Source organism: Elgaria multicarinata, chromosome 2, assembly GCF_023053635.1.
Source record: "Elgaria multicarinata webbii isolate HBS135686 ecotype San Diego chromosome 2, rElgMul1.1.pri, whole genome shotgun sequence".
Lineage (NCBI taxonomy): Eukaryota > Metazoa > Chordata > Lepidosauria > Squamata > Anguidae > Elgaria > Elgaria multicarinata.
In genome coordinates, this window is record NC_086172.1 from 137,962,544 (window position 1) to 137,986,653 (window position 24,110).

General features: G+C 39.9%; 1 protein-coding gene across 4 annotated transcripts in view; it reads right to left on the reverse strand.

Moving 5' to 3' along the window:
• Positions 1 to 24,110, reverse strand: part of NOVA1 (NOVA alternative splicing regulator 1) — a 190,577-nt gene that overhangs the window by 57,477 nt on the left and 108,990 nt on the right. For all 4 annotated transcript variants that reach the window (XM_063117762.1, XM_063117761.1, XM_063117763.1 and 1 more), the window contains exon 3: positions 6,257 to 6,423. In XM_063117762.1, the coding sequence (XP_062973832.1) occupies positions 6,257 to 6,423 (167 nt within the window). The remainder of the gene's footprint in view (positions 1 to 6,256; positions 6,424 to 24,110) is intronic.

Here is a 24,110-nt window from a genome sequence, read left to right on the forward strand (position 1 = left end):
ATGCCTGCTCTTTGTGCAATTTGTATGGGAGAGATTAAATTAAGGTATTTACATTACAAGAGCCCGTAGATACATTGGAATTCTCCCTCTGAAGCTGTAGACAGAGCAACATCCTCAAAGCAGAAAATCCCTGCTCATAATTCCATCCCTCTAACCTGCCATGGAAAGCTCCATGACAAATCTTCTGCCAAGGTTTGTGTTGTGACCTCAGAGGAGGATAGGGAGGGAGGAAAGGAGGCATGCCAGTGAGTGAAGAGAGGAGAAGGGGGGGCATAGATCAACTAGCCTCTGTCAAAGCCCCTAGCTAGGTGTGTGAGATACACAGGTTCTGAGGCTACCTCAAAATACAGCAATGGAGAATGGAGAGGAAGGACTTAGCATAGACTAGTAAGTGTAAATCCTGTAGGATTTCTTCCTAACAGATGGAAGGTTAGTGTCATTCCTTCTTGCCTCACATCTGTTGTATATGTACATTACTTTTGATAAGAACATAAGAACATAAGAACATAAGAAGTGCCATGCTGGATCAGACCGAGGGTCCATCTAGTCCAGCACTCTGTTCACACAGTGGCCAACCAGCCATCGGCCAGGGACCAACAAGGCAGGACATGGTGCAACAGCACCCTCCCACCCATGTTCCCCAGCAATTGGTGCACACAGGCTTACTGCCTCGAATACTGGAGATAGCACCCAACCATCAGGGCTAGTAGTCATTGATAGTGTTCGCCTCCAGGAATTTATGCAACTTCATTTTAAATCCATCCAAATTGGTGGCTATCACTACATCTTGGGGTAGAGAGTTCCATAATTTAACTTTGCGCTGTGTGAAGAAGTACTTCCTCTTATTTGTCCTGGATCTCCCACCAATCAGCTTCATGGGATGACCCTGAGTTCTAGTATTTTGACTTGTGACAGCTATTCTGCAACTACAGTTTTACAGAACCAAACTTCACCATCAAATACTTTTTTTTCATGATTTCATATGGTAAGAAACATACTGGCTGTGTTTGGACAGCACAATAGTCAATGGTGGGTTAACAGTCAACTGCACGGTTGATTATAGATGGGGTACTCCCCACATGACATGATTATAATCAACCATGTTATGGATTAAGACCAGCGGTGAGTTATTAGAAAATAGTGTGTTTGATTGAAACATCCACCCCCTCAGTCCTCCCATTAGTATCCCATCAGCCATTGCAAGTTCTGCCGGCTGGACTAGAGTGGCAGCCACTGTTTTGGTCACTCTTACCAGGAGCCCGAAAATAAACAATTGTGTGCAACAAAATAGTCAACAGTGCCTGGCACATGACACAATAAACAACAGTTGTTCAAATAATCAACTCTGCACAGTGTTGGTTATTTCAGCTGAATAACAAACCGTGGTGTGAAAAAGTCTTGACAGACGACACAGTAACTAACTGTTGACTATTTAACCCACCACTGACTATTTAATCCACTGTTGGTTACTGTGTCATCTGAACCCAGTCGCTCTCTAAATCTACCTCAAATAGATTTATATTTTAAGTCTAAAAATGGCATGTTCTCTTTCCCTAAATTGTGCATCCTCTCATCATGGAAAATTAAACCAATGAATACAGATAATCTTTGGCTCTGGCTCTAATCCTGAGCTGCCCCCACTCACTCCAATTCCACACCTTCAAATCTTATTGCTTGGATACTTCGGCTTCCAACTGTTCCAGTTTGGATGGTTCATTGTAATTTCAATTTCAATATGTCCAAGTCTGATCTTCTCATCTTTCCTCACAATCCCTCCTTTCCTTGTTCCCTTTTTTATCTATTAATGTATGATTAATATGTCATTAATGCCCGGGAGATCTAGGGCAAAAAAAGTATACAGGCTGAATTGAACTCATAATGAGAAAGCTGGGGCATATTATATTAATCTATAGTGGTGGTCTATGCTGAGCTACTGCCTATCCTTAGTTAGCTGCCTATTGCATGGCCTTCTATACTGCATGTAACTGGTACAAAATATTTTAATTATTAAAAAATACAGGACACTTATTCATCTAATGCACCTATTTTCTCTTGTATAAACTGTGGATAGACCATAAGTTGCAATCTCCTTTATTACCACTAAGAAAACCAGGTAGGTTTTTTTGTTGTGTTTTTTAATGGAACAGGCAGACACTTGCAGACGTCTGATCAAGTAATGTACATGGACTTAGCAAATCTAGATTGCTATTTAAATACTTAACTGTGCTAACTATCTCCATCTGAAACTCTTACTCCTTTTCCAACACACAAGTTCTAGAGAATTTTAAGAAGTAGAAGGCTAACTTCCTTGTCAGGTTTAGGATCATGTTAATGTTGAAATACCTTACATATTAGCTCTCACTGCTTTGGAGTGGGATAGGAGTAGGACCTAAAGCTATTTGGATATTTGGACTAATGAGTAGGATGGAAATTATAGCAGCATTTAATTATCCCACAGTTCTATATGATTTTGGAAGATGCCTACATTTCCTCAGAGGAAATGAAAGCAACCACTCCTTCTACAAGACCTCGAGGAGCATGAAAAGCAAGCAATACATTAAAATGATGTATATGCTTATGCAAGGTATCATCAATCTAGAATTCCTGGATTTCTAGGCATGGACATAATTATAGTATGTCTGGGCCAAGAGTAGTACTGTGATGCCTTGATTTCAATTAACTATTTTCAGAAGCAGAAGTTTCTTAAACTCTTATACATTGATTGCAAGATACTGGAGTCCAAACTGTTACATTTTCAGATATATATCTGCAGCTTCCTTACCTTACTTTTGAAATTAAAATATATGTCTAGCCTTGCTTTCATATTTTATTCATTTCTGCTACAAAAAGAAAAAAAAAGCCATTCACAGCCAAAAAGAATTGTCTTTATATATTTCTCAGGAGCTCAAGAGGAGGAGAGGAAATTTTTATCATATAAATCTCATGATTTTAAAATGTAATGTTAAATAGATTTACAAATACTCATGGATTTTAAACTATTGCAAATGATAGGTAGCTACTGGAAAAAATGATAATAAAATGTTGCCTAAAGGAAGAAGATATTTTAGGTAAAACCTCTCCTGAACCACACATATCAATTTCTCCCCACAGGCTTAAAGTTATCTCTATAAAACATTGCTATCTTGCATCAAGAAATTATGACATGATGCCTCAGAAATAGTTTTCTTTTTCGGTTCTTTAATAACAGGCAAACTGCAAATACAAATACAACACCTTCCTGGGGTGTCTGAGGGAGTGATGGACTCCTGGAAAAGTAACACAAGAACCCTGCTGGACCAGAGCAAAGGCCTATTTCATCCAGCATCCTGTTTCTCACAGTGGTGAACTTCGGAAGCCTACAAGAAACATATAGCTCAGTAGGTTTACCCACAGTTATTTCCCAATGATTGGTATTCAGAGACATGCTGTCTCTGATCTTGTAAGTAGCACACATCACCATCACGACCAATAGCCACGGATACCCATCTGTCAGCAATTTGTCAAATTCCATTTAAAAGCCATCTATGTTGATGGCCACAGAATATTCCATAGGCCAATTGTGAGCTATATGAAGAATGATTTCTTTATTTATGGTACCTCTATGCCACCAGATAGCCAGAGTGCTCTGAGCAGCATACACTAAAAATATAAAATATAATACTTCCTTATGTCAGTCCTGAATCTCCCAGTATTCAACTTCATTGGATAATCCTGGGTTTGCCTATTATGAGAGAGGAAGAAAACCTTCCCTCTACCCACTTTTTCACACTGCATAATTTTAAAAATCTCTGCCATGTCCCCCCATATTCACTTTTTCTAAACTAAAAAGCCCACAAACATTTTAAACTATGCGTGTGTGTGTGTGTGTGTGTGTGTGTGTGTGTGTTTAGAATACACTGAGCAAAACTGTTTTTAAAGTATGTCTTCATTCAAATCTGTTTTCTTTGTCAAGAGAAATGGTTAAATATATAGAAGTGTAGCTGAAAGTGCTAAGGGAGAGGAAATGTGCAGAGTATGCAGCTCGCTTCTGCAATAATCCCCAAGAACAAATTAGCTACAATAGCAGAAATCTGGGGAGCAACTGATAGTTGTTCATCTTTTCTTCATAGTCTGAAATAATATGGTATACTAGTACTTGTTTCTCTATTCTATGTGGTCAATCATAGGTGTGTGCAGCATATTTCGTTAGGGTGTGCATCCAGGGATTTTTTTAAAAAGGTGAACATTTATTGAATACTCAATCATGAAGGACATTATTTTTATTCATTTATTTATTAAACACTGTATACACCAATGCCCTACTGACTACAGGTGGGGGGATGAGGAGACACTCCTCAAGCCCCAGCATTGGTGAGGCTTTATGGTGACACTTGCCAGAGGAAGGACTTACAAGGTGACATTAGCCTACTGGCTTCTTTGAAGTGCAACTCCTGGCAGAAAGGCTAGAGGCTGAGTGATTCCTTTTTGCTCCTACTGCCAGGAGCAATGGTGCTCTCTCTGAGGCAGCAGTTCTTTGGCGCAGTGGCAGAGCAGCCAGAGGGCAGCTGGAGGACTGTTCCCATTGCATCTGGATCCCTACTCAAGGGCTCCTTCAATTTGTCGCTTATTGTTTGAGACATTAGGGTGTGCCTGGGCAGACCTGGCACCCCCCTTGCACACACCTATGTGGTCAATTTGGTCAAACTGAGTAGAACTATTTAAAAAAAAAACATGATTTATTACTGGAGGTAGAATAACAGAATGTATTTATTTATTTATTTATTTATTACATTTTTATACCGCCCAACAGCCAAAGCTGTTCACAAAAACTGAAATAAAAGGCTTTCTAGATGGTTTCATTTTAAAAAATAAAGGTTTAAGATTATAGGACTCAAACTATTTAAAAAGGAAAAAAATAGAAAAGAAACTACTGAGGGATATCTATCATTTCAGTTTACAAAGTGGATAAGATTTTTTTTTTAAACTTTGAATGATATTCTATAAGTAAAACAAATAATTGTGCTCATAAAGAGAAAATTAAGAAAATGTTTTCACAAACACTCATCTTATACAGAGATTTTTTTTAAAAAAACCTTCATGTACACCAGGTTCTGAAAACTTTTGAAAGAGAGACATCAGTATTTCCACACTGTCTTATCAATTCCTGTGCTACTTGAATCTTTCTGGGAAGTATCCAACAGTGTCCCAGCGCTAGTGCTATTTAGCTGGTTTTGCTAGCATCATGTCAACAGCACTAGCAAGAGTGTACTGTTGGCTCCTTCCCATTGGTAGCAAAGCACAAAAAGGTAAATCATATATTTTAAATATTTGCATTTATTTTGATCATATTTTACATACATGATAAAAGCAAAAACACTGTTTCGTAATATCACTTTTAAAAGGCTAAATCGTAGATTTAGTTCTTTTTAGATTCTGCTTAGACTAGAAACTTTGATCTGGGAATCTGTTACTTAGTTTGTTGTCAAAAGTCCTACCATTTTAAGGTTTGTTTGACTCAGATTTGAGCAATCTCATCTAATGTGCAATGTAACTTTGATACTGCAAAAAGTTCTGCTCTCATCGGCTACTGCAGTCTAGCAATTCAGCCCATTCAAGCTGTTGGAAGAATGAAAGTTCCACTTGCTTCAGAACTTATGCCATCCTGGAGCAGTCTGAACCTTCTTTAGGTGTCCTGTACCTCATAAGGGCAACTCAGTCCACAGTTCGACAACTGCTAATTTACCAGCTAAGATGCAAAGCTTATTATAATTAGCAATCAAGAGTTTGCTCTGATCTAGTAATCTTCTTGGAGCAATACTAAGGAAAAGGTGTGTGTGTGTGTGTGTGTGTGTGTGTGTGTGTGTACTTCCCTCCACTCACACCCCACACCCATAATAATGTTTACCAAATCTCAAATGCAGCAAAGTTGTCCAAAATAAAGCCCTATGCCAAAGTATTTTCACAGTGGGTGAGGGGAAGGGAAATTCTTAACATAGGAATCTGATATAGCCATCCAGACAAAGTAGTTCTGGAGATCTTCCTATTGATGATGCCAAAGCCAGGAAATTATTTCAGAGTGGGAGAGTGAATATCAGCCTCAAAATCAGGCATTTCCCACACAAAGAGGAAGAGTCAGAGTGAGCCAGAAGTGCTTAAAAGCTTCTGTCAATATTGCAAGGTGTATTTAATATTAATGCCTTACTTGTTAATTTCTTAGGGTGTCATTGAAATATTTTTTATACAAAAGCAGCTTATTCCTTTCTCACCCAAAACTCACTTGTTTGATGCGGTCCGGATTGACGGTTGTCTGAGGCTGCAGAATGCTAACTGGTTCTGTCTTGGCCACATTTTGAGGCATTTCTCGAATCTTTTCAGCAATGAAGCCATGCACTGCATTTAGTGCTTCCACTGTGCCCTGGATCAAACACACCCGCTCTGTCGTACCTTCAGAAACAAACAAAGCACATTTTTGTTGTTTTGTTTTTAAAGTATCAGCTCTGCCCACAAACTGATTAAACCGTATCCTTTTGACTTAACTAACTTGAACAGAATAGCCAATTTCTGAATACTAAGAAGCGTAATGCCTAGGATCTAGAGAGGGTCATGCAACATATAGAGAATGTTTTCTTGCACATAGGGGTTGAGAGTAGTTAATTTTTCCCTTTGGAGGCAGTCCCTTGCGCCTAATAAGGTACTGCTCTGAAGAGCCCCTGACTTTTTCTTGGGTGGGGAGGAGCTTTTTTAGTGGCCATGGAGATGGCTACCAGAGGAACTGAAAAGGATCCATGTGCATAGCACATTGCTCATGGCACTTTAGATCCCAGTGAATATTCGAAATGTTTCCCTTTCTTGTAATATTATTAATTATTTGTTACATCTTTATTCATGCCTTGCCCCAAGGAACATAAAATAGCACTTTAGCCTCTTAGTTTATAATAAGAGTCAGAAACTTGTCTAAGCCCACTGAGTGAGCCTCACACTAGACCAGGGCTTTGAACCAAGTTTTCCTATATTCAAATGCAATAATCTAAACACTACTATATTGCTATGTAACATCCACAAATAAAAACTGTGTGCATCTATTTTCAGGTATACATTATATAGAAGAGATCCACAGAATTCCAAAACACACAATTTCTTGGTGCAACAGCCCCAGTAAGTTTTCTGTATTGTTTTTCTTGCTCCTTTTGTGTATGTATATGTATATGTACTTCAATACCCTGTAAAGGTTTTGGAAGGGACGGTAAATTACTTACAAGTTTCTAAAGGCTCCTGCTGTCAAATCGTCACCTGCTACGATATATTATGCTGTCTCCCAGAGTTTGTTTGTGCAATTATATTTCCTGATTTTAGTGGTCTCAGAAAACCTTTTCTTTTGTTTCCAACATTCAGTTTTCTGCAAACCCACACCATCATGCTTCCCTGAGAGACTAAACTACCAATGTAAGTGCCATCATACATCATCCACAAAGGAAACTGAGGCACATATGTCATATTGAAATACTGTATGTTTTACACACACACCTTGTAGACCCTAAACAAGAGATCTATGTTCACATACCTTTAGAACACATGGTACTCAATTTCAATAGAGAAGGTCACATTCAATGACATCCTTTTATGAAGATGAATGAGGACACCCCTGATGGGGACTGTCAGGTACAAAATGTGAATCCCATGGCTAGATGCAGATCCCTAGACCACAACACTCACTTATATGTACGTACATGTACAACACAACACCACTATATGTACATGTATGTACAAACAAACACACGAACATATATGTGCAAACAAACATATGTACATATAGACTTGCTTATGTTGAGTAATAACCAGAGATAGGCAACAGCCAGGGAGAATTAGGATTGGTCTACATTTTTAAACAAATCAAACTAATTTACACTTCCTGGCCTAACATTTAGCCTTTGGATTGTGCAATTCTTCAAACTTCATGATGCAGTTGTTGTCTTAAAAACTCTGTACAAAAATGGGTATGTTAAGGAAAATTGCATACAAAATGCATAGGTTAGGGGGAATTTCTTATGCGTTTTCCCCCCCAAAAATTCAGAATAATGTAGAAATTGGACAGAACATAATTAAAACTGAATACATGCAAAACTGACATGGACCTGAAACAGACTCATTTATGCATCCCTAATGTGATCCATAAGAACATGCTGGAACAGATCAAAGATCCATCTAGTCAAGCATTCTGTTAATATAGTGGCCAACCAGCTGCCTATGGGAAGCCCACAAGTAGGACATGAGTGCAATAGCATCCAGGTTGGGATGGGGAGAGGACAACATACATAATGTTAGAAATGAGAAATTAGCACCTACCTTTAATCAATACATTGGGATAAATTAATTCAAAGTATCCAAAAACATAAACCATGCATGCATGCTACAATTTATCCTGAGCCTCAAATTCATACTGCCTATTGCACATTCACATAATACTGTAGAGTCTTAATGGGAGTTTCCAAGTATTTACGGAGAACCAATATAATATTACAGGAACAAAAGGACAACATCTAACAAGAAACAGTGAAACTGGCCACACACATTGTTCCTCACAAATCTGCAACCAATGCTAACAGCACTCTAAAATAAGTGCGGTTGTGCTTAATGGGGTTGCAAATTCAGGCTGCTAATCAGTAGCTTGGACTGTGGGAAAGAAAACGGTGACTATGACCTAGGATTAGGACATTATAGGTTAAATCCACTCACACAACAGGACACCCCCTTGGCACCCTTCCCTGCTACAGCCCCCCCCCATGCCCTCCCTGAACCTGTTCCTGAGGGCAGATTTGGGGGTGCATATGGGGGCTGCAGGTGAGGGGAAATACGTTCTGCCAGCGGTTTCCATTTTGCTAGTTGATGGTCAGCATTGGATCAAACTAACTGGCAGATATACTAAATTGTAAATATGAAAAAGAATGTTTGAATACTTCTAGATGCTGCTCAGTGCTTAGAATGAGTGGTTACTGGTGGGTTCTGCTAAAAACAACAATAAAAAGTCCCATATATTAGGAGAAGACTACTGATTCGTATTTAATGAAGTGAATACAAGGATTAGTTATTTCTCTGAGGTATCTGACCGCCAATGAATTATTTATTTATTTATTTAAATAATTTGCATTTTTGTATTTTCTTTAAAATAAGTACGTTGTTTATATAAATTATACATCCAATTAATAACAAACATAATATAAACCTAATTGCATAGAACCAGTAAAATTTTATTTTTTCACAAACTATTAACATTGTAAACATCTACAAATAAATCTATATGACCATCATAATTGAAATGTAAAATATTTAAAGCATTTTTACCCCACCCTCCATCTGGAAAAACTCCTAGAGTGGCTTACCGTCAGATAAATAAAAGAAAAAGACAGGGTTACAATCTAAGCACAAAAGAAAAAGGGATGAGAAAATTCCCTGTCTACTTACATATGTAAAAGTAGTGGAGGCTGATGGTTCCGATGTCGATGGGGCTGTGAATCCATTCTGGGTTTCAGTCAAAACTAGCCTGAACGCTAAAGGAGCTATTCGAGGTGTTGAAACCCCCTCTCCCAGATAGGGTTCAGCACCACAGCCCCACTGAAATTGGAACCACCAGCACCCCCGTGTACCAACAACAGGCTGCAGAACCTAACATCCCTACCACAAAGTAGAACAACACACCTTGAGAATACCAATAACACCATATATTGGGAGGGTTCACACATCATGCTAAGCCATCCTGTGAATAAGCCACCCTGGGTTGGTTGCTCGCTCGCTCGCTCATCTAACTGATGACCAAGCTTGCCATAGTTTCCCCTCCCCCCTCTCATTCCCCTCAGCCCTCCCGCTGGCTCCTGCATATATCCCGGGCACCAATGCAGCAGAACTCTTCATTTCCTTGGTGTCTATCTCATTTTTTGCCACTCTGGCAAGCTGACTCTGTAGCTATTCCCAACAACCAACAATGCCATGTTCAGACAACACAACAAGCCATCATGGTATCAACAGCCCTAATACAAGCCATGTGTTCTCCGGGTGGCTTTGTCGGGAAAAATAAGCCAACCTGCAGCAACCGCACCAAGTTAGCACAACAGAACAATGCACCATGAGTGATCAGCCATGGTTGGTTGTCATGTTATGTGAACCAGGTCACTGTCTTAATGATACAGTAAGAAATATACAACAAGAAATGGTAATTAACAGCACAATCATATACAAAAGTGACAGTCAAATGCCATAAATATTCCTTTTCATTGTATATGGAAGTGAGGGAAACTCCAGTGCTTCAAAAAAAAGAAAAATTATTGTGCTCTACCCATTTCAGAGAAGTCTCCTTCTTCAGGAGCTATAAATCAAACAAATAAAATTAAAATAAGAATAATATCTTTTAGACAACACTATAACCCTTATTACAAAATTGAGGGTAGTTATCTATGTTAGAATTCCACATTCTAAAACAACTTTTAAAATCAAATCTCACTTTAACATGACATGAAATTCCTCCATATTCTGACTCCTAACTAGACAATGGTAAAAGTAACATCATTTTACACTTACAGGGCCTTTTCACCCCGTTTTCATTGTCTATGCCAGAAAAAAAATGTAATCAACAGCACAATCTGTGTACTCAAAAATAAGTCCCATTTGGCAGTACCCATTCCTGCCAGTCTACGTGCACACCACAGCTCCCACCACAGCTTTTATTCCGCATGCAGCCAAGCCTGCCAATACTGTTGCCCAAGCAGCTCCACCTCTTTTGCAGCCATGATTTAGCACTTCTGGGAGGAAGCCCCAAACGAGTGGAAACACTTGTTTGCAGAAGCAGGCAAGTCAGAAGGGTTCTCTTATGCCCCCTCCAAAAGCAAGCATTTCTGTTAGTTTTGGGTTGCCCCTGGAAACACTAAATCACCGCTGCCGAGTGGTAGGCATCGCTTGCACAACAGAATTGGTGGGCAGCCAGTCACCATTATATACTACCTAATGGGTCCAGTGGGGATTTTCAGCCAGAAAATTAAGCATAGGGTTGAGGCCTTAATATTGGATATGAACCCTCCATAGCTAAAAACAACCCAATGCTTCCTGTGTATTTAAAATATTGCCTATTGAGGAATGCTGAATGATAAAATCTGGTCTTTGTGTATGGTTTAAAGTCAAATAGTTTACTATTTTTATTTAAAAGTAAACATTTTGAAAAGTATGTCCACAACAGCCTTTTTCATTAAATAGTTAATTATAAAGCATGTTCCTGCATTTGTTATGAGACTCCGTAATAAATAAAAACATATGAAGTATGAACTTCAGCTATGCAATTTCAAGAGATTGCAATGTTATTGCAGAAAATATTTGGCAGAAAGCCTGACTATTGAAATACAAATTAACTTGATCTATGGATGCAATTTTCTTGTACACTCTCTTTCTCTCTCGTTAGCTTTATCCTCCCCAAGCTCTCTTTTTGTGTGGAACTCCTGTGGTTCCTGCGTTAAGTGATCTAGTTCTAAACAAGTGCACCAGGGAGTCTTTACAATAAAGTATTAATTGTCTACTATATGATAGGAAGTAATGTGGATTGATCAATTCAGCTAATGCAAGTGTTCTCGTCTCGGTCAGCAGACAAAACATTTATAGAAAACACAGATCAGCTTACATAGGAGATCTTGGAGCCTGACACAGAGAGCACTTAAAGGGATGAACACTATCGAAACAACAGAAAGGAAAGGAGTCAGAGCCAACTAGAAATTTCATTAAGCTCAGATCCAAGTGACAAGTATTCTGCATGCTGTGCTCTTTAGAAGTTGTACAATAATAGACCTCATGTGATGTCATACAACACACCTTTTCAAATTCTGGGCTACAGTAAAAAGAAATAATTGCACCATAAATATAAAATTTAAAGGCAAAGTAAATTTTTATGCAGCAAGCAAGACAGTTTTGAAATCGAAATACATTTTAAGTAGATTAAACTACGTACATGTACATTAAAGTATGGCATAATAACACCCAGGTGGCAGTAGTCTGAGTAGTGGTCATAAAGGCACACCTGTCCTGTCTGCTATACACTTAACTTAATGTGTTGTGGATATTCCACAAGGAGGTTGGTATTTGCTGATTCATGCTGATCATCCTCTTCAAAGAAGGGGAGTAAGATTATGCAAATGAGTATTTCTGCATGGGTGCACATGTTATTGTGTGTGTATGGGGAGGAAGAGGTGTGCATCTGCGCCTCCAATATATGAACACTATTAGTGCCTATGTTCAAACTAGTCAGGGTACTTAAAGATCCACTCCAAATCTCTGCAGCACTACTCTTCTCACTGAACCCACTCCAACCTACCTTACCATCCAAGCTCCTTCTACCATCTCTATGTAATAATGTTTTGCAAATAAAGGTCAATAAGACTACATTAAAAGTGTTGCTAAATGTACACTTTACAGACGTAGTAGAGGATTAACCAAAGTAATTTCCATAGCTTTTTCAGAGACTAGGTCTTACTACCAGCCATATTAAAGAATGATAGAATTGTTGAGTTGAAGGGACCATAAGGATCATCTAGTCCAACGCTCTGCAGTGTGCAGGAAAACCAATTAAACCATCTATGAGATGTGGCTGCCCAGAAATGGAGAGCCCACAACCTCCATTGGTAGACTGTGCCACTGTTGTACAGCTCTTACTGTCAGGATGTTTTTCCTTATATTTAATCAGAATCTAGGTAGCTGTACCTTATACCCATTATTTTGGGTCCTAAATTATGTGGCCATGGAAAATAGTTCTTGACAATCTACTCTGTGCACCCTCTGTACCTGAACACTGCTAACATGTCTCCCCTCAGTCTTCTTTTCTCCAGACTGAACATCTGAAATTCTTTCAGCCTGTCTTCATAGGGCATGCCCTTCATTGTTGCCCTCCTCTGAACCCGTTCTAACCTGCCAATGTCCTTCTGGAAATGTGGTGCCCAGAATCGTACTCCAAGTGTGGTCTCATCAGTGCCGACTAAAGAGAAATAAGGACTTCACGTGTCTTTGATACGTTGCTTCTTCTAGTGAAGCCCAGAATTGTGTTAGACCTTCTAGAGGCTATCTCACACTACTGACTCATGTTCAGATTGCTGTCAATGATCACATCCAAATCCTTCTCTGCTGTAGTGCTTCCAAGCCATGAATACCCCATCTTGTATGTGTACCCTACACTTTCTCTCCCTAAACATAATACCTTACATTTCTCCCTGTTAAAGGACATCTTGTTCTCCTCAGCCCAGTCTTCCAACCTGTCCAAATCAGATTGCAGTCTCATTCTGTCATCATGAGTGTTGGCCAGATTATTTGGCCAGGTTATACACCTTTTAAAAAAGAAAGATGCCATGGGAGGAAGGGGAATAAAATTTTGCATATCGTGAGACCTATGTTGATATAAGCTACATTGCATGATCCTTGAATCTTTATTTACATTTCTCTCGCCTGGCAGCCGGCTTGGTTTCTATGCTGAATGAAGAGAAGGGGCAGAGCTCACTGTCCATCTTCTGCCAGCCTGCATAGAATTCCATCTCACCTATAGCTACTAGGCTAATGGTTAAATAGAATCATAGAATAGCAGAGTTGGAAGGGGCCTACAAGGCCATCAAGTCCAACCCCCTGCGAAATACAAAACTACTAGGGAAATACAAAACTACTATGTCATGTTTGACTTCAAACATGACTACTGAGATGAAAGTCATTCTTAAATTATTCCAATACATATGGAGGAGTATGAAAGAAATTGGCATCTTAAGGCCAGACAATGAATTCAACGTGAAATTAGTCTGGAATCCAAGACTCCCACAGACAAGCTTAACCCTACAGTACCAAAGCACATTCCCTGCTATTTCAAATTTCCTCACTGCTTTCTCTTTTGTTCTCAACATAAATACAGCAAAAATAAATAAAAATTTAAAATAGCACAATCATACCTTTAAAAACTAGCTGCTCTTGCCCATCTTTGTTATGTTTGCCCTCCACTGAGATTTGGTCACTGTATTCCCATCTGCAAGTGAGGAACTGAGGATGCTGAAAAAAAATACTTCAGGGTATGTTTGGATGCAATGATAAACTATGGTCTAGTACTATGTGAATGGGCCTTGGGCTTATGTGCTCTCCATTCCCCTCTCCCAGCATGGCTGTGGGGAATTTAGAAACATTTGTTTGTCTTCAACTCACTGTGGTTTGTCATTATGTCAAAACATGGTTCAACTAGTTTGGGGAAACTTCAACCTATGGTTTATGACGCTGGCTTGTTTCCCTAAACTACTGTTATCCTTTCACACAGGATTGGATGTAAGGTCAAACTAAAGTTAGTTGAAAATGGAAGCCAAATCTTCCAATTTCATCCTTGCTGCTGCACCAGAGGAGAGAGGTGGGGGAAGTGTCTGAACCCTAGGCTTGTGCATATAACTCTAAACCACAGTTTAGCATTACATCTTACCCAGCAACTGAGGGTGGAATACACAAAAGGCAAAGAGGCATATGGACTGAAAGTCTAAGTATTAGGATAAGGCAGTATTTCAGATGTTTGAAAATCCCAGTTTGAAGTTGGCTTTGTAATCCAAATAAATAGCTCAGATCATATACAGTAAACCATTTTCAGATTTGAATGAGAATCTCACAGTTGACTCCAAGGGGCAGTGGACCCCCCCCCCCCCGCCCTAAAGTATTTCTCACTATGCCATTTGCTTTTGCTGTGCAATTTTTCTCCACAGTATATTAAGGTCCTATATAGCATGGATTAGATCGTTGTTCCCAAAATAATGGACTTTGCCACCACTTTGCTCCTCCAAATTAGTTTTTCATAAATGTCTCCTAGGAATGTGCCCATTTAATGGGAGAAGATAGCCCATTTCCAGCTGGTAGTAGTATGCAGTTTGCCAAAGCATTCTCTAAGGGAGCCTGCCTTCTCAACCCTTACATATACGGAGGAGCCAAATGTTTTGTATCTATTGAAGTGGAGTTCTTTAGTTTGTGAAGAGGAGGAGGGTAGAGGTGTGTGGCATACCATGGAGGCAGTGAATTTATTGCATTTTTCTGCTGTACATATCTTGAATTCTTAAAATAGATACTACATTCTTCATAACAAGTTTAATGGTCTTACATGCAGAAAAAACAGTACAATAATTCACAGAGGAAGTTGTACATAGGGAAAACTGTCACTATATGACCAATGTGTGCAACAAAAATAAATCTATAAATCAAAGTTTTGTCACTTTAAAAGCTTTCAGGACCCATTAGTGTCTCAAGTAAACTGCCATGCTATTTACTATTTTGAGATCTTAAAAAGGTACCACTCCAAGTTATGAAACTCTCCAAAGTAACAAGTCATTTCTATCAATAACTTTTAAAACTCTTTTAAATGTGGTCCACATTTTAAAGCTGCACTAATGTTTTTTGCCCATAAAATGCATAGAGGAAATTCAGTTTTACATTTCCTGTCAGACTGGAATCCTATACACACCTGAAAGTAAGTCCTATTAAACATGCAGGCATAGGATCATTTGCTTTAAAACAATTTTTTTCCCAGTCATGCATGCAGAATCAAAATTCATTTTCTGTATTGCATATGGTTTTACAGCTAATTTGCAGGAATGCATAAAGGGATCTTTAGAGAAATGTGTATCAAATAGTAGGAATGTGAATTGAATAGCTGGCTTTGCTGTGCTATTGCTCAGCTCTTTATGCCCTCATTGATTCTTGCCCTGTCAAGCATGAGAGCCTTTGCTCCTTTCTTAGTGTGAGCTGCATTAATGGTTAGGTCTGAAAGGAGGTAGGATATTATGTCTAGTCAGAATGACAAAGCTATTCCTCTAGAACATGGAAAAGTAGTAGAAGCTGTAAATTCCTCCTTAAGAGAAAGAGTGGTGCCAGCCTCTCTAAAACAGGTGGTGATCTGGCCACCCCTAAAAAAGCCTAACCTGGATTTGGAGGATGTTAACAACTGTAGGCCAGTAGTTATCATCCCTTTCTTGGGCAAGACATTTGAGGGGGTGGCTGCAGGACAACTCCAAGCACGCTTGAATGAAACGGATTACCTAGATCCATTTTGATCCGGATTCAGGTTTTGAAACAGAAACTGCTTTGGTCGCCCTGTGGGATGACCTTTGCTGGGAGAGGAGGAGCACAACTCTGTTGATTCTCTCAATGGCTTTCGATACCTCTGACCATGGTATCCTTCTGGATAGGTTGTCTGGGCTGGGAGTTGGAGGGGATGTGCTGCCATTCCTACTTAGATGACTGATTCCAGAAGGTGGTGCTGGGGGATTATGCTCCTTGCCTTAGCAACTATGCTATAGGATTCCACAGGGCTCCATTTATCACTATGCTGTTCAACGCCTATATAAAACCACTGGGGGAGGTTAGCCGGAGGTGTGGGCTGAGGTGTCATCACCATGAGGATGACACCCAGCTCTTTCTTTATTTTTCATTCAACCCCGATGATGCAGTGGTCATTCTGAATCAATGCCTAGGCAGGGTAATAGACTGGATAAGGGCCAATAAACTGAGGCCGTAGCTAGACCTAAGGTTTACCCCAGGATCATCCCAGGTTCATCCCTGCCTGAGCACTGGATGCCCTGGTCGGCAGTTAGATGAACAGGTTTGACCCCAGGACAATCCTGGGATAAACCTTAGGTCTAGCTATGGCCCAAGACTCAATCCAAACAAGTCAGAAGTACTGCTAGTGGATGGTTCATCTGCCTGGCTAGCTGTTGTTCAACCAATTCTGGATGGAGATGCATGGGAGGATCAGGTTTGTAGTTTGGAGATGCTCTTGGATTCAAAACTGTCACTTCAGGCACTGGTGGACTCAGTGGCATGGAGCATTTTTTATCAGCTTAGGCTGATATACCAACTATGCCCTTATCTTAGTTTTATGTATTTTATATTTATTGTTGTTCCCCTCCTTGATCAAAATGGAGAGGCGGGTAAGAAATAAATAAACAAATAAATAAATAATCTGAACAGATAGCCTAGCTAAGTTATCCATGCTCTGATAACCTCTCATCTGTCCGGGCCCGATTCAAAGTGCTGGTATTAACATTTAAAGCCCTAAACGGTTTGGGGCCAAGTTATTTGAAGGAACGCCTCCTCCCATATGTACCTACCCGGACCTTAAGATCATCTACAGGGGCCCTTCTCCGTGAGCCCCTGCCAAAGGAAGTGAGGCAGGTGGCTACTAGGAGGAGGGCTTTCTCCGCTGTGGCACCCTGGTTGTGGAATGAGCTCCCCAGAGAGGTCCGCCTGGCGCCTACACTGTACTCCTTTCGTCACCAGCTGAAGACCTTTTTATTCACTCAGTATTTTAACACTTAATTTTAACTTAAATTTAAATTACACTGTTTTAACTCTGTATTTTAACCTTATATCAATTTTGCTGCGTGGTTTTATCCTGGTTGTGCTTTTTATATTGTATTTTGTATTTTTGTTTTTAACTTGTTGGTTGTTTTATGATGGTTTTAATTTTTGTGAACCGCCCAGAGAGCTTCGGCTATTGGGCGGTATAAAAATGTAATAAATAAATAAATAAATAAATAAAATCTGGAGGGGATATCAGAGCATGGATAATGCAAAGCATTTCAAAGGCTGTCTCTGAAAACGGTCAGGAAACTTTAGCTGGTCCAGGGCAGAGAGATTGTTAACAGGAACTGGCCAACCAGATCATATTATGCCAGTACTTTTCCAGCTGCATTGCTGAAAGTCCATCTCTGGGCCAAATTCAAAGTTCTGGCATTTTAACATTCAAAGCCGTAAACAGTTTGGGGCCAGGTTATCTGAAAGCTCATCTCCTCTCATATGTACCTGTCCTGGCCCAAAGATCATCTTCAGAGGTCCTTCTCTGGGATACCAGGAAGAGAACCTTTTCTGCTCTGGCATCCTGACTGTGGAATGAGCTTCCTAGAGGTTCCCCTAACACCTACATTGTACTCCCTTCGGTGCCATGTGAAGGCCTTTTTATTTGCCCAGCATTTTAGCATTCTAGTCTTAGTTCTGTTTTAAATCTGTATTTTAAATCTCTGCTTTGCTGCTAGGTCCTATTCTGGTTGGGCTTTTATATTGTAGTTTTAACCTTTTATATTGTTTTATGTTGTACCTTGAGGTTTTAATTTTTGTGATCCACCCATAGAGTTTTGGCTATGGGGCAGTATAGAAATGTAAGGAACAGAATTTCCTTACACGTTTTAATGGAAGAAGGACTACAGGGAGAGGGTCCTATCTCAAGTTCTCCAAACTCCCACCCTCAACTTTGCAACAGCACCAATCACATTCATGCTGATAATGTCAGGTTTCTGGGTGAGTGAGCCAAAAAAGTGACTAGAGGTTTTTCTGCCATTATGACACATAAGGAGAAATCCAGATTAGCTGGTGGTATTTTCAAGGCCAAAGTGATTATTGCACCTACAGTCAGGTGACTAATTAGGAGCAGCTGGAATGGTTTGCTGACTCACAAAGAGTGTGGTAAAGCTGATGTAATAATACCACATGGTAAGAATGCCACTAACTGGTTGGCTCAAAGGACTATTAAGAAGAATATGGACTATGGATAGTGTGGAGAAGAAGGGTTAGAGTGAAAAGTCATTGTGTATATTGATGTAAATTGCTACTGCTGCACTGCCATGCTGTATGACACTGCACAGTAAAGGACTTAGTTGAGCACCACTGATCTTTGTCTGTGTGGTCTTTCATCTTGAGATCAGCTTCTTTGTCTTGACGCTGGACTTCCTGAAAAACTCTGCTAGTGTGAGTTGCATTCTGCACTAGCTTTAAAAAGTGCATTACTATACTTACCACGTCAGATAAAACTACTCATGAGAAAAAGATAGACAAACAGGTGTGCAGATGGCCATCAGAAAGCACTTCATACAGCCTTTGTTATAACAGTGATAGTCCTGTATAGAATATAGAAGTTTCTGCTCAGAGGGCTCAACATCTGTAGGAGTTGGGAAGCAGGGCAGATCTTGGTGATATAGAAAAGATATGGCAGGATATGGTCTGTCTCAATGTAGGAAAAGTTGAAATAGCCTGTAAGAGAAGTAGATGAAAAGGTCTAGAAAAAAGTGTGGAATGGGGGAAGGGTTGTTGGAAAGAAAAACAGTGCTCTGTCTTCACTATGTGGAGTTGGCACCAGGACATTTAAGAGGAAATGTCCGCTAGAAAGAGAAAGAGATGAACTGATAAACACGTTATAAGGAGTAGGAAAGAACATTTGGGAGATAAACCATCAAGCTGTGAAATAAACATAAAAGAACAAATATATTAAATGTTCCTGCTCAAAATCCTACTTAATACTGGAACCCCAATCCTATACATTTGTATTGACACAGCAACATAGATTGAATATGTTTTCTGAATTTGTCATAGCAGAGTAGTAGGTATAATCTATGATAAATAGTTATTTGCTGGTGTACCAAGACTTAGAATCAGGCCACACAATATGTTTCCCAATAATCTAAAAAGTAAAAAAGTTTCAAAAAGTTAAAAAAACACTGAAACATTCAACACATTTTAACATTTTATTTTATTTAAAAAATAAATAAAAAATAAAAGGTGGTTTGGATCCAGAAGTGTCCTTCTGTGAACAAAAGACTTTTTCCTGACAGTGGAGTTTCTCATGTGGGAAAAGAAAACTGAAATCCAGTAGCATGCTTCAGTTAGTGCAAGGCATATATATTAGAGGTGTGTGCTCCACACGGAAAATCGGGGGCATGGCGGACCTCTGACAGACCTCCGAATTCATGGTGCGGGTAGGGGGCGGTTCAAAAAGATAGTTCAAAGCCCCGAAGAGATCCATATCCAAAGGTTTTTTAGGTGACGTGAGGACTCATTTCATGTTGATGATTGACAATTAACTAAACACTTCCATATTAGCAAGAGGCTGAGGGGTAAGGGAAGGGGAGCTTTGAGATTGACATCTGTGGCTAACCAATAGCCACAGTCTCCTCCCTGTCCCCCCTCCAATCACGTTGCTTATTTATTTATTTTATTTATTTATTTTATTACATTTATATACCGCCCTACAGCCGAAGCTCTCTGGGCGGAGGGATTGCAAATTATATAAACAGAAAGAGCCCATAGCGCTCTTTCATAATGTGACTGTGGCTGACTGACGTCACGGAAATAGGGAAGTTCCATGAGTTTTCCCTAGCACTTTCATATCTGGGACATTTTGAAGCCCCTTCTGCCCTTGCCCCACTGTTCTATCATGGCTTGCCTATGGGCGGGGAGGGGGGGGAGCCTCAAAACCACCCATACCTGACTTCTCCTCCTGCACTTCAGAAGGACCACCAGCAGCAGAGAAAAGGGTGTGCCTAATTTTGGGCCGGGGGCGGGGGCTAGAAGAAACATGTCTCCCTCTCCCAACATGGCCAGAGCCAGCTTTCTTTGCTCGTTTTTCTTTTCTCTGTGTGTCTGTCTGCTTTTATTTACTGCTTCTTGTAGTACCACCCCACACTCTCCTGTGTGTGTGTGTGGTGGGGAATGGTTGGAGGGAGAATTTTTTTAAAGTAAATAAATCCTAAAATCAAGGCATGAAGGAATCTGTATCCAACTTGGCATGGCTAAAGCCCTACTTAAGAGCTAACATAGTTTGCCACTTCAAGCTGTGGTTTCCAATTCTGATTTGGAAGCAAACAACAACTTTCACAAAGCAGGAAGTGAGGGAGGGACTTGGATCATGCATGAGGAGAAAGGAGAGGGAGTGTATGCCCATGAAGCCCACTCAAGATGATGACAAACCATGGCCATTATTTTAGAATAGAGTAGGTAACATGGTGCCCATTAACAGCAATGCACCCCAATTACTGACTTGTCACCCACAAGGTGCCCACCTGTTTTTAAATTAACTCATTTTTTTTACTAGCAGCTAGGATTGCTATGAAATAGAGGTCTCTGTCAGTGCTGAAAACTATGGGTTTGAATAAATTGTTTAGTGGGTTGGGGTTCAGACCCTACTTCTGCCTTGTAGTCAGTCATTTGGATATGACTTGTTCTTTGAGAAACATGACAGTTTTCAAATTGATAAATGTGCTTGTGACCCAAAAAGGTTGCCTACCCCTGTTAAAGCCAGGTAATTAAAATGAGTTTTTCAATAGAAGTATTAATCTCCTTGTGCTCTCAGTCTGAAGTTTTAAGTAACCAGGAAACCTCCCCCTTTACCCGGTCAAAAGACATATGTAACTATCTATGAAAATGGCAGCAACATTTTGCCAGGGCATTTTTAATTATAAGACGTAACAATGTAGATAGCTAAAGATGTCCTATCTCAGAATCTTACATTAATTTGGAAAGGTACAGAAATATTTAAATGGTTGCTTCCATATAAAAAAAAAATCCTAGCAAAATATAGTATTAACACTCACCTATTAAAGATGATAACACATATTATGTGATTGTGTAATCTTATTCTAGGTAAAGTTAAGACAAAAAACTACTTTTGCAGTTTAGACTTTCAATTTTATTCAACAGTTTTATCCCATACAGTGTAGACACAGAAAATGAAGTGAGACGGTTTCCTCTGAAGGACCAGACACTAAATGGAGCCTTTGACAGGATTTTAAATCATCAGGCAAACATGTACCTGTTCAAGTGTCATGTAACTTTCCCTTTCCCTTTAATCCCAGCCCATTGCTACCTGATGTTATTCTGAAATATGTGTGCTACAAATACTGAGTTATGAAAATTTTTGAAATTATGCAAAATAGATTGCTGATATAATTAATTCTAAGTGATCTAGAATGTGCTGCTTCCCCGCCCCCCAAAATGGAACACATCCAGGATTGCATCCAGAAAACTTAATTCTTAAGAAACACACAATTTTATTAAGTGGTTATTTACAATAAATAACTGCAATGTACCAAAGACTTAAAAAGGTTTAAACATATAACCCTATACTCAAGTGAAGTCCTGGGGGCGGGGGGGGGGCACACTTAGGACATTGAAGAAGCCCCACTATTCCACTGCAAGCCCAGATCCAATATCTAGAAATGGAGGTATGGCAGTGCAATTTTACACCAGTATACTTGCATTGCTGATGTGACTCCATGAGTAGAGGTGCTCAAATAAGGCAGACGTGGACATACCTGGGGAGGAGTGGACATAAACCAAATCGAATGTTCCAACAGGCTCTGATCCCTCCCCTGATGTTATGCTGCTTCAGAGACAGTATGAATCATTTTTTAAAAAACTATCCATTGAACTCAATGGAGCTCCAAACAACACAACCTTTTAGTGTCTCTGCCACAATGGAGAATAGGATTCAAACTAACTCTGCACCCAATCACAGCACCAATAGTAGTATATAAACCACAGACAGGGAGACTATAACTCAGATTACAAGGCATGTGGGCCAGGGTGCACTCTCTCTGACTTCAAGTTGTGCAGACATAGAACTCTGAAAGTTGTACCGTTGATGGAAAATGGACACTCTGCATAAAGAGTACTTTGGACAAACAGCCTGGCCTCAGATTGGTGAAACAATCCTGCTTCCCCAACAGCGTCAACATACAGGAGACATAAGGGTGCTCATGCACTTGCCAGGCAGGTAAGCTCTATGTGAACACCAGTCACTCCACTTCAACCAGTGCTACTACTGGCCAAACAGCACTTTTGCCTTGCAGAATCGCTATCTGGCTACATGCAGTCACTACGCACAGAGAGCTCCACTGCAACTCTGTACAGGGAAAGAGTTAAGTATTGCCTCAGCCAGTACAGTCTCTTCAACAGTTGGAGAATGATTGAGATAAGGGCACTGGAAGAGTACCTAGGTAGCACCGTTCTCACTTTCTCATGAACATCCATTGTGCATCTAGGGCCAGGAGCCAAGTGTTGCAGCAAGTAGAATGGATGCTGCTGCCATGGTGTAATTATATTATTATTATTATTATTATTATTATTATTATTATTATTATTATTATTTACATTTATAAAGCTCTTGGCAGAGGGCAAGAGAACAGGAGATTAAGCTCATTGGCCTGATATTCTGTTTTGCTGTGTTATTGTATTTTATGGTTTTGTTACGTAAACTGCTTAGAGAACTTCAGCTAATAGGTGGTATAAAATATAATCAATCATCAAAACAAGGTGAGGATGTGTCATGGGAGGGGTGGCAACGAAAGATCTAAGCAGTCCATTCAGGAGCTAGGCTATTGGCCCATGCAACTCTTCCCATAATTGGCTTAGGCGCCTCATTCTTTGAGGTATGCCAGGGGAGGAGCCTCCCAACTTTTTTTTAGTGGTATGCATTATTTGAACCTCAGATTTCCTGAACGTAAAGCCTTAACTCTTATATAGGGCTAGAGATCTTTATGCCACCTATATAATCCTGGTATATGTGACTAGTTGTGGGCTGGCAGCTAAGGAATAACATCTCTATGATCTCTTTGCCTTCTGTAGTGACTGCTGGAGAGGGAGCTCTGCTTTGTGATATAATCGCCTATACAGCTCGGGTCCAGGTTATCTGAAAGACCGTATTCTCCCTTATGAGCCTGCCTGTGCTTTGAGATCTTCTGGGGAAGCCCTTCTTTTAGTCCCACCATCTTCACAGGCGCGCCTGGTGGGAACATGGCAGAGGTCCTTCTTGGTGGCTGCTCCAGTGCTCTGGAACTCTCTTTCCGGGGAAGCTAGACTGGCTACCTCCTTGATGTGCTTTCGGAGGCAGGCAAAAACTTCTTTGTTCCGGCAGGCCTTTGGCGAACAATCTGGGCCTCCATCTATGTTAAGAACTTGTAAAATTGACATGTGTTTTAAATGTTTAATGTTTTAATATTGAAATATATTTAAAATATGTTTAACTTTTGTATAATATTTTTCATAGGTTTTAAAATGTATATGTTTTAAATATTGTAAGGCTGCCTTGAGGCCCAGTATTGGGCAAAAGTTGGGATACAAATAAATTTAATAATAATTAGAAGCAGGAAATTGTCTAGGGAAGTGGTTGGATCACTGAATGACAAGGGAGTTAAAGGAGCACTAAAGGAAGAAAAGGAGATTGCAGCACACCCAACTGTATTCTTTATGTCTGTCCTCACTGCAGGAGATATAGGGCAGATACCCTTGTCTGAACTAAGAATCTGAAGAACTGAGGCAAACAGAGGTAATGACAGGATATC